Genomic DNA, 11198 nt, shown 5'->3' on the forward strand with positions numbered 1-11198 from the left:
CCTATGGCATTGTGTAAACGAAGACGACGGGCATACTATAAACTGTACTGTTAGAGGAAAGGCCTTACTTTGACATTCCGTCGACCTCAAAGCCTCAGAACTTATTTCCTACCACTCTGTAGGTGGAGACCACACTCTGAGACGTCAGCTGTCTAAGCAGAATGCAAGTTATTGCTTCCTCTATTCTGGTATACATTTCTACATTAGACTAGGGGACAAAGAATATTACTGAAAGGCACTCTAAATTCAGAGAAAACTAGGTTCCTATCATTAAGGGAAGTCTAGACTTGGGACAACAGCGCCTCTGCCTGCCCCCACGCCCACCTCACCCCCGCCCTGGGCTGGGAACAGAAAGGCAGCAGGGAATCTGCCTGCTCCTCAGAGCTGGTCAACATTTGCACTACATTCTTGGTATCTACATAAAGAAACCCACAATGAAATACAGTCATTATTCCAAAGGTTTTTTTTTATTTCAAATTCACTGAAAGAAATAAAATTATATTTAAAAAAATAGAGTAATCTCACAAACTGAGGAAAGCCAGGAACAAAAAGAACAAGTTAGGTACTTCTTCCTGAGAGGCAGATCTAACAGCTATAGGACGGACTTTCTTCCTTCCTAGCTTTTGTCAAACAAAAAATTTTTTCCTATTTCTAAGGCATCAAAAACACTCAAGTGTTTTAACTGGGTTGTTCAGGTACAAAGCTTCAAGCCCTCTAAGGGGGATTAAGAAACATCAAAAGCTGCTACGATTTCCTTTGTTGTAACACCAAACATTAAATTGTACATACTTCTACTTCTTTATGTAAATTTGAGAATTTCACACTCCTGACCTGAATTTCAAAAATCTGGTCATATTTTAAAATCTTACTACTTCTTGGTAAGAATGTCCAAAGTATCTGAGCTCACATCCCAGTAACTAAAAGGGGCCAGACAGCAGGAAGAACTGTTGGATCGCACCACCTGCAGCCAAGACCTGTCAGAAAACACCCATCCCGGAAGACTCACATGCAGCTAGAAATTTATACTAAAGCCTAATTCCTAAATCACTAGACCTGCCAGCAAAGGCAGATCATATCCTAATGGTTCATATGTAACCTACAGGACAACAGTTACAGAAGTCATATACAATTCCCAAACTTACCCATTCCCCATACTTGGTTTCCCTCCATTTTATACTGATAAATCTATCAAACTAAAAACTTTCATTCCCAAACACTTCAGTGAGATAGTCAAGACAATGGTTAACATTTCTGTTCTACGCATGACTGCTGGTGCTAGTTTTGATTTGCATAGGTAAAAGGAAAGCTTGAATTTTTCCAAAAGGTACAATCTTATTTTCTTATTTGAAATAATTGAGTACATACCTGATTTCCCTAAAGCTTCTTTTCCAAGACAGTTAAGTCAATTCATATAATTGGTAACAAGAAATTCCATGAGGACAACCATTTCTGAAAGATATTGTTTAGTAAGAGATTAAAAATGTCTGTAGCACCTCTTATAGGTGCTTAAAGATTCAAGTGACCTAACTGCATCTCCAGTGAGGTGCTATTAAAGATTCAGTAGGATTCTGTGGGTATCTCCTAGTTAGTTGTTTCGGACATCTATCAACCTACAAGTAGATCCATACTCCAACCACAGTAAACCGATGTTGGACCCTAATAGGAAGCCCTATCCTGTCTCCTGGATCTATAGGGAGTTAACCATCCTGGGACAGTCACTCTCATGGAACAATACAGGGCTCTTGTCACATGCGGAAGGGACTCTTGGCCTTTAATAATGGCTTTGCTGAGTTGCAGGGCACTGTGATGTCTTCTTCTGCCCAAAAGGGCACAGACGGCACTCTTCCACCAACCCAAGGGTGCAACTTGAGTTACATCCTGGTTACACTGTCCCAGGTCCTAGTATGAAACAACAATGTGGCCCAAAATGACCATGTTCAAATAAGATACCTGGTAACTTTTTAATCTGATGTGACTCAGTCTCTTCTCACCAGCCTAGGTCACCCAAAGACAAAAACCAAAAAAAGAGAAAAACACAAATTTGAGCTAGAATTGTTCTTAAAAAAAAAAAAAAAAAAAAGTCAACAAGGACAGTCAAAACTACCAACACTTATATAAGCCAGACCCTAGAGATTTCCATCTTCAGTGACTGCCACTTTTTAGTCTTAACAAAAATGTCAATATCCTGAGTTTTATCAGTATTTTCTTGCTAAAATAATTTATGGGACATAAATGCATACAAATGAATAAAAAGTGGTACAGAAGTCTCGAAGAACAGCCCACTAACTAGAAAATGTCGCAAAAACAATATTAAAACGATGTGTTTAAGTGAAATAAATTAAAGGTTAAACCTTACACTTTCAAGTTTTCTTAGACTATTATTTTGGGAAATAGCATGGAGTTGATGATGTATTTTTCTAATAATCAGTTAAGATCAAATATCAAGTGATCGTTCACAAGAAATTTTTGCTTTTAAAAACCACAGCCCCACTGCAGTGTATCTGAACACAGGAGAAACTACCTGCTGAAATTAATATTCAAGATCCTAATCAGTAACTTGTGTGGCCATAAACTGTTAAAACGTTTTGTTTACTAACTTGGCTGTCCAAATGGTATGTTTTTTAAAAAAATGCTTACTTTACTAGCATCTGCAGAAACTAAAATTTTGGTACATAAGTTTCTCTAAACCACTGAGTTGTTTTTTTAATTTTAACAAAATAATGCCAATGCAATAACCCAAAGGTATCCCAAATGCTTTGCTTTTACTTTTAAAAAACCTATTTGCTTCCTAAATGCTATTTATATTTTTAAGCCAGATGGCTGCATACTGCCTTTAAAATGCAATGGAGTTTCTTTACTTAACCTGACATCACTATTCAAAAATTTGTACTTGCTGGGGAAAATGGTACTAATTATGCTAAAACAAGGTTTATGCTATACATAAAATCACTCCAAATTATAAAGTGATTGGTTTCTATAGCTCTAAGCATTTTTAATACATAATTTAGAAAAAAGTCACACATAGGTAAACAGAGATGGCATTCAACTTTCTTTCATCCAATTAACCATATCCATTAAAACCAAGACCCTTCTGCATGACTTGCCAGTTCCCCATTCCTTTTGTCAACCTAGAAAAGAAACATTTCTTGGGAAGTCAGGATTTATTAAGAACATCAAGCTCCAGGGCATTTTTTTCTATTTTTACCATATACCTTTAAAACTGTTTTTTATCCCCACAAAAATCCTTATCATTTAAAACCAGATATTCAAATTATATGGCTAACATTTTTAGCTAATCAACTCTTCAGTGCTGATTCTAGAAAACAACCTTCAATGGATCTTTGAATAATGGAGATTCAGCCGCTGATACAAGTAGTGTAGGTAGTCACACCTTTAACGTTCAAGCCACAAGTTGTGACGTTTGAAAGGGGTGAGGTCTACTGTCCTGCATTATCAGAATCTGTTGTATTTTCAGTGCTACTGGGTTGCACATTATCTGCGAGGTTGTGTGCATGCTCAAGAAATAAATCTTTCAGTACACTTAATTCCTTAGTCAGCAATTTAATTTTTGCTTCCAACCGTTCATTCTCTTCCTTGAGCTGATTCACTCTCTGCAGCGTATCCTGCGCTTTCTGCTTGCTTTTCAACCGGCTCTTTTTCACCGCCATGTTGTTCCTCTCTCTGCGCTGACGATACTCGTCACTGTTGCGATCCATGGGCAAACTCTTTTTGCTCTGCTTGCTTGGAGGCACAGCTTTGCCTCCGCCCCCAGGGCCGGCGGGCACCAGCTGAGGAACCTGCTGTAAGCCACTGGCATGAGCCTGAGTATGAATGACACTTATTCCATTCACGCCCGGGGTAGTGTTCTGCTGTGATACCTTGCTCATTTGGGCACGCTCCGTTGTCAACACAGAACAAGTAGAAATGAGGACAAGGTGATCAATGGTTTGATCTGCTAAGAAATCTTCACATGTACCTAGTTAAAAAATAAATTGCATTAAAATATTTGAAATGACAAGATCAAATAAGATTAAACTTGCATGTACCTAATAGCAGGCCAATATTAATTGATTATGCTGAGAAAAGTCTATGACAACTGCCAACTGCTCCAATGTTTCAGAAGTCTAAGTCATGTAATTTAGAGGTAAGTTAATACAGACGCACCATACGGCCAAATTCAACCCATCTGAACCCCTGAGGGTACTGCCCATCTGTGCTTGTTATCAAAAATGGGAGGAAAAACAAAAGAATACCACTCGTTAGGTAGCACATATGAACCAAGAGCACTTGGCAATCTGCTAGAGAGAAACGTGCCATGTTTGGTTTAAACACAATGAGCTCCATTATGATAGGAGAGACACCTGCAATAAAAGAGGGAACAAGTTTCAACTGTCGGCTCAAGTCAGAATAGAAGGCTGGGGCAGAGCGCCCAGCCCAGTCTCCAGTGCCCATCGGGAAGCACTGCACTGCGATCTCTGCATGGTCCTTACTCTAATATGCAGAGACTGAGTCATCAAGGACGTGACTTCTCTCCTGGAGCGTAAGAATCTTTATAGGATATTTTGAAAAGGTGTTTTTTGCTTGTTTTTATTTTTTTTAATGACCTCAAATGAGAGTAGTTTACAGAGATTTTTTTAAGTTAGTTTCTTGGATCACAGATTTAGGAGCTCTGAGATACCCAATTTGCTTCCCCATCCCATCATGCTTCTAACAGTGTTTTTTTAATTCTCGACATAATTAGTAAACACATCTAAACACAGTCAGCCTAAAACCGCAAGGAAAGAAACAAAAGCCCTGATGATGCATCCAAGGAGGTGCAAGCACTGGGACTCAGGCTGGACCAAGAGCCAGAGCAGCTGCGGTGCCTGCACCCACTTGACATTGCTCAAGGAGCACAGAGGAAACGCCAATTCTGAAATACTGCAGCAGTGCTGCCCATAGAAATGAAGTCACAGTTTCAGAACCAGTCATATTTGGATTACTATGAATTCAACCAGTTCGCTACAACTGCCTCAAGATGTGTCAAAAGCAGACCTATCCTACCATCATGACGCCACTTCAAGACAAACTGACTCAGCTGAGTGAACCGTGCCCACCAAGAAGTCACAGCACTCTTGGAAACTGAGAAAGCAGCGTTAGGAACCATAAAACTATCCCGTTCTCTTTTCACAAAACTGCTAAAACTGCATCAGTGGAAAAAAACCTGCAGCCAGAATTATGAACTGCCTCAAATGAGTACACCTTACAGTTCTTAAGAAAAGCTCAGTTAGTAAACGCCAGTAGCTTCACCCAAACCTTTAGCCAGGCATTTCTGTATAAACACCATTTACTGGTCTGCTTTTTAAAAATCTTTGCTTTTAAAAAGGCCATATATCATTACTTTCCATTGTTTTTCAAGCCACACAGGCAGCCCTGAGCTAGCCGGTCATCTGTTCTCACCTCAGTGCTAAGGAAACACCAAAAGCTTCCTTCCAAACCATGATGGATATCTACTCCAAGTCTATCTTCAGTAATGGATATTTCACATTTCCCTTGATAATTTATCATGTTGCCTATTTTTTCTTCCAGTTAAAAAGTGGCGGTTCAGTATAATTTGTGCTACACTTACCACTAATAGTGTTAAAGGCCATCTATACCATTGCTTATCTATTTGGTGTGAAGTGAAAAGTGTTTACTCAATTTTTTTTTCTTTCTTTTTTTTTTTTTTTTTGCGGTACGCGGGCCTCTCACTGCTGTGGCCTCTCCCGCTGCAGAGCACAGGCTCCGGACGCGCAGGCTCAGTGGCCGTGGCTCACGGGCCCAGCCACTCTGCAGCACACGGGATCCTCCCGGACCAGGGCACAAACCCGCGTCCCCTGCGTCGGCAGGCGGACTCTCAACCACTGCGCCACCAGGGAAGCCCTACTCAATTTTTATGAACTTGTTTAACGCATCTCCTGGGAGTGTCTCAACAATCATGATTATGTTCATCTTATTTATCTTCCTTTTTATGTTTTATATGTCAACTAGGTTTTTAGTCTTTAAAGCTACTCTCTAATAAACTCAGAGATAACAATGATCCACAGAAGTACAAACCAGGAACCAAGTCAGTTCTCATCTTGGCTCTGACTTTCCCCGTCTCACTCTGGACATACCCCTTCCCTCTGTGAGCCTCGATTTCCCCATCTGCAAATGAGGGACGTAAAATGGTAAAATGCCTTCTGACTTTGACAATATACCACGAACTTCAGTCACCAAAAGCTCTTATTATAGCCTCCAAATTTAGTGATGTTCATGCCCATTTCTGTTCTCAAAGATACCGGAACAGGGAAGGGCTCTTTTCCGTCAGTCTGACTCAAGGTAGCAGGCTGAACGTAGTAGGCAAGGTTTTGAAAATGAGTCCTTCGGCTTGTAAAACAAAGAGTAATCATCAAACTGGTAAAAATGTAGGAAAAGGAAACTTGGAGATAATAAAAAGAACTCCAATTTTTTTTTGTTTTTTTAAGTCCTCCAACCGAAGACAAGCCAAGAAAGTAGCTCTTAAAGTGAAGAGCTATCCACTAAGGAAAGGGGGTCAGAGCTAAGTGGTCTAAGACTTAACTCCAAACCTATTATCAATTTTGTTTTTTACACTGAGCAAAACAGCTGCCTCTACAAGTTACATATTTTAGTTTACACAGTTATCTGTGCTTTTGTTTCTTCCACAAACATTTATTGAGCACCTACAATGCACAAAAAGAAAAAAGTTTATTTCAAATCTGGATATTCAACCCTAAATGAAAGTCTGGCTCCTATGTGGACAAATACTATTCCAAAGTTCAGTCTATAGGAAGCAGAGTGGCACCTTGTTTCCTTGTTGTGAATCATTCAAGCAGGAAGCAGGAGAAAAACTGAAAAGCAGTGGTTCTCAAAGTGTGGTCCCTGAACCGGCAGCAGCAGCAGCATCACCTTGTTAGAAATGTGAACTCTCAGGCTGCCCCCGACCTAGGAATCAGGAGCTCTAGGAATAGGGCTGGGCGATCTTGTTTTAACAGGACCTCCAAATGATTCTGATGACACTGAAGTTTGACAGCCACTGCTACAAATCAACCATGGACCTTAAGAAAGGTGGACTGAGTGGGTAACATTTTTTAAATTCAAATTCCTTAATTCAAGTAATGTGCATTCAAATCAGTGACACAGTGACAACTCAAAACGTTAACATGAGTAAAACAAAATCAAAATTTTCTCCAGTTTCACTTGGGAAAATAAACCTCTCAAGGATTCTCCTAACCCTCTTGTCATTTTCTTCACATGTGTACAACCAGATATTCCTCCCCTGCCCCCCAAATAAATTTTTAACTCCCATTTCCTCAACGAAGGTCTACACTCCAAAATATTCAGATGTTTGTCCCTTATTCCAAATCTGTTCAAATCATTGGCATCTGACAATTCTACCCACCCCCACCCCCTCAAAACACCTCACCTCTACTATCCGTCTCCATCCCAATGCCACAGAATTACCTCAGGCTGACATCATCTCTCAGGGGCACCTGTCTGCACGTTATCTTTTCTTTGTGCTTCTGTCCAATTTGTTCCCCCAGTTTCTTGGTCAATGCCAGCTCGACAGTGTGCCTCCCTGTAGACTAATCTAGAGACAGAACTCTGTCTTTATCACCATATGCCCAGCATCTAGCGGTGGTGCTCAAGAAATATTTGTTGAATACAGCCTCAAAAGGCTAAGAGAAAACACTTATTTTTACAAATGTCTTACATAAAAATGAGATTTCTCTAGCATTAAAATCTCTTATATAACAACCATAATTAAATCAAGACGGTTACTAAGATATTATGGTCTTACCACCTAAAGTTCTTGGTCTTTCTTAATGGTATACAGGAAAATAAAAACATTTACTACTTCTAGTCCCCAGCCTATACAGTGAACATCATTCTTGTCTGGTCTTTGCTTCGTAGAGAACCTTTATTTTCCACTTTGCCCAACTATGTTTCCCATAACCTCAAGTTCTTAGACATATGTTGCCAGGGTCTGACAACTCTGTACTACAAGTGAAGTGAAGGTAAGCAAAGTTAACAAACACCCAAATGAGCAGGATTTCTATTTATCTGCCACTACTGGTTTCATGACCCAAAGCAGGGGTCCATGAAGGAGGGTACATCCCTTCAGGGAGTACGTAAGTGGTCTACTGGAGTATGAGAAGAAAATGTATGTTCTTTTGTCTTTTTTAATGTCATCTTTTTACTCTACTTTTAGTGCCATTAACAACACACACAAACTAATACACACACATTGTTTATAAACATACATCTATTAGGGAGTCATGCTCAATTCTTTTTTCTTTTTCTTTTTTAACTGATAGGTCTGAAAAGCCAAAAAGACAGGAGACCAATGTACCTACCAGTATAAGAGCCCATGGAAGCACCCCCTCCTAAGAATACATAATAAACCTAGAATTGTGGCTACCTGCGTTTACCATTTCTGTGATCAGGTGAGACAATCTTAGGCCGTAAGACCAAATTCAGCCCCATGAGGTCCTATTTATCTTTACCTAGGACTCAACAGGTGCTGTTTAAATCCCAAGGGATGAAACCACCTGTCCAAGATCAGACAACCTTGCTGACAGTCATGATGTGACCTTGAGAATTTAGAGGATATTCTGGGGGAAAAAATATTAAGTTTTGCTTCCACCTATGTTTTTCAGGGGGGTATTAAAATGACTGAATCCGCCAAGTGTGCCCACCAGAAGCAGGACTCGAACTGAAAAATTCTTCAGCTCACTAGCATCCTGTAATTATTTAGCCTTGTTTACACTGAGTTTTTCCAAAACAGTGATTCAGCTTTAATAGCTTATCCCAAATACTACTCAAGCAGTAACAGCTGACCAGATTTTAACTTTTAACTGTCAAGGGCTTTTAGATGCAGAATTTCTTAGTAAAGCAAACCTTTATACTATTTTATTTCAAAAGTTTCTTTGAGCGTCCCACATCCTATCTGAATCAAAGGACAATCTCTTCCAATAAGAATTCAACTGAGTGAGTGTACACTGGGAGAGAGAACTACCCATTTTTGTGTAACCCAGCAAGGTTAAAACCATCCTGAAACGGACACATTTTAAGACGCCAGATGACAGCACAAACCTCAGACCAGAGAAAAGCCCAGCAATTAAACCTTCTGAAGAATAAAAACACACGAGCTTACTTGGAAGAACAGACTCTCCTTCCCCTCGAACATGCATTTCCATCCTCTCCATCTAGACACCTCTGCTGGCAATTTTCCTTACTGTGTTCCGTCCAAGCATGCTAACGAAACACTTCATTTTTTGCCCTTCTCTGTTCTAGTCAACTCGTGGTTGCTGCACGTTCATCCAACCTGTGTTCAACAGTCACCTGAAGGATATTCAAAGTACAGCTCCATAAGGAAGCACAATTATTATTTGTGTAAAGTCACATATTTAAAACTCTACCGCCTTCCCTGACTACTCGACTAACTTCTAAAAAGGATTCTCGAGTACCCGACACCGAGCAGTTCTGCAGGCGCAGGAAATATCCCAGGTGGCACTGAAGTAAGATACCGTCCACCTTCTGCTATTCTGGGAACACCCTTTATCCCCAGGGGCCAATACGAGCCTGGCTGGTCACACTGCACGTTGCACAAACAGAGGGCCGGGTTCTGGAGGGGGCACAGCCCGGCTCGCATCCCGTCCCGGGCCGGCAGCAGGGGCGCTGGGGGAGCGCGGGGGTCTGCGGGTGGCGCCGCGGCGCTGGGCCGGGGCCAAGGATGAGATCAGCGGCCCCGCCGGGTGTTGCCGGCAGGTTGCATCACACGCCGCGCCGGGCCGCCGCCCGCGCCGCGGGCCGCGCGGGGCCTTCCCGGTAAGCCGGCCGCCCAGGGCCGGGCCGGGTCTCCTCGGGCCGGGGCCGCGCCCACGCGAGCGGCCGGCGGCGCCGCGGCCTCCTCCTCCTCCCTCAGCCCGCCCGCGGCCTCCTTACCTGCGCCTCCAGCCCGCCCGCCCCCAAGAGGCCTCCACTCCCAGCGGCCCCGCACGGCGCGGCCCGACCCAGGCCTCGCGGCCCGCAAGTCAGCGAGGAGGAGCGACGGTTACGAAACCGGCAGCCTCCGCCCGTTCCGCCGCCGCCGCCAGCGCCACCGGGTTCCCCTCCTCGCCGCGGCCGCGCGCCCGGCCGCGACCGCCGCCGCCATAACCAATGGGAGCGCCGGCTTGAGGGGGACGCGCCCTCCCTCCGCGACGGACAGCGCAGCCAGCCAATCGCGAGCTGCCTGGCCGCGGGAGGCGGGCACGTGGCGGAGGCGTAGCCCACTGCGCGGTGGGCGGGCGAGGCGCGAGCGACCGACCGGGCTTCCCCGGCCTATCGCGCGGGGCGGCACCCCAGCGGTAGGCGACCCGCTGCGAGAAAGGTTCTGTGAAAGTTGGAGGCATTGGAGAACCGTAGCCTCATGAAGGCAACACCTGTCTTTGGAAAACACAATTTGCTGAGGTGATGTTTTGAACCATCGATTTCTGTTTTGGTTTCACCACGTCCTCGGGGAGCCCCGCCTCGGAGTCGCTGCCGGGGACATTTTCCCGGAACGGCCCACCAGACTCGTCTCCCGGGACGCGGGGCGCCCGACGGTCGCTTCACCGCCAACGGCCCGCGCCCCTCGGAGGGAGCCTGGAGAGAAGTCCTGGACCTCACGGCTCTGAAGGCAGCTGCAAACTTGTTGAAAGACGAAGGGTGCAAAATTTTCCCAACGTAGGATTAGTGTTGATGTCACTGGTGCAGACTGTGGTTACGGAGAAATGAATTTCCACGATCAATTCCCTTGTGCTATCCTCCAGGTGAACAGATTGAGAGACGTGAACTCAAAAAAATGGACGGCAAACCAGCCTTATTTATCTAAGACGATTCACAGGAGGATCTGAAAGCGAATTACAACTGGGAAGCAGCGCGCTGGGTGCAGGCAGACAGGTTTGATTGCTTCCTTTTTAGCAATTCTTATCGTCTAAAAACTGGAGTCTTTGAAAGAGGAAAGGTTTCTTCATCACCCAGGCCATGGCACCACCTCTCCGCATAAGACGGTTTCGAGGAATCAGTAAAGAGGTGATAAAACATTTGCGAAAAAAATAAAGATATAAAAATTAAGAGGGCTGCAACTAAAAGTGAACACTGAATACCACAGAAGCAGACTTGGTAGAATGACACAATATCATCAAAACCAGTAC

At 43.4% G+C, this 11198-nt stretch overlaps 1 protein-coding gene across 4 annotated transcripts; it reads right to left on the reverse strand.

The window, feature by feature from the left end:
* Positions 1-448: 448 nt before the first annotated feature.
* On the reverse strand, positions 449-10176 carry CEBPG (CCAAT enhancer binding protein gamma). 4 transcript variants are annotated; one of them, XM_060083608.1, is made up of 4 exons: positions 9967-10176; positions 9176-9363; positions 4279-4361; positions 449-3976 (listed from the first exon to the last, which is right to left on the reverse strand). In XM_060083608.1, the coding sequence occupies exon 4, from the start codon at positions 3885-3887 to the stop codon at positions 3438-3440; it is 450 nt and encodes a 149-aa protein (XP_059939591.1). In that variant the 5' UTR covers positions 3888-3976; positions 4279-4361; positions 9176-9363; positions 9967-10176; the 3' UTR covers positions 449-3437. The 4 variants fall into 4 exon arrangements, with proteins under 4 accessions (XP_059939591.1, XP_059939592.1, XP_059939590.1 ...); XM_060083609.1 differs by lacking the exon at positions 9176-9363; XM_060083607.1 differs by lacking the exon at positions 4279-4361.
* Between the last annotated feature and the right edge of the window lie 1022 nt (positions 10177-11198).

This window comes from Mesoplodon densirostris, chromosome 19 (assembly GCF_025265405.1).
Source record: "Mesoplodon densirostris isolate mMesDen1 chromosome 19, mMesDen1 primary haplotype, whole genome shotgun sequence".
NCBI classification, from domain to species: Eukaryota; Metazoa; Chordata; class Mammalia; order Artiodactyla; family Ziphiidae; genus Mesoplodon; species Mesoplodon densirostris.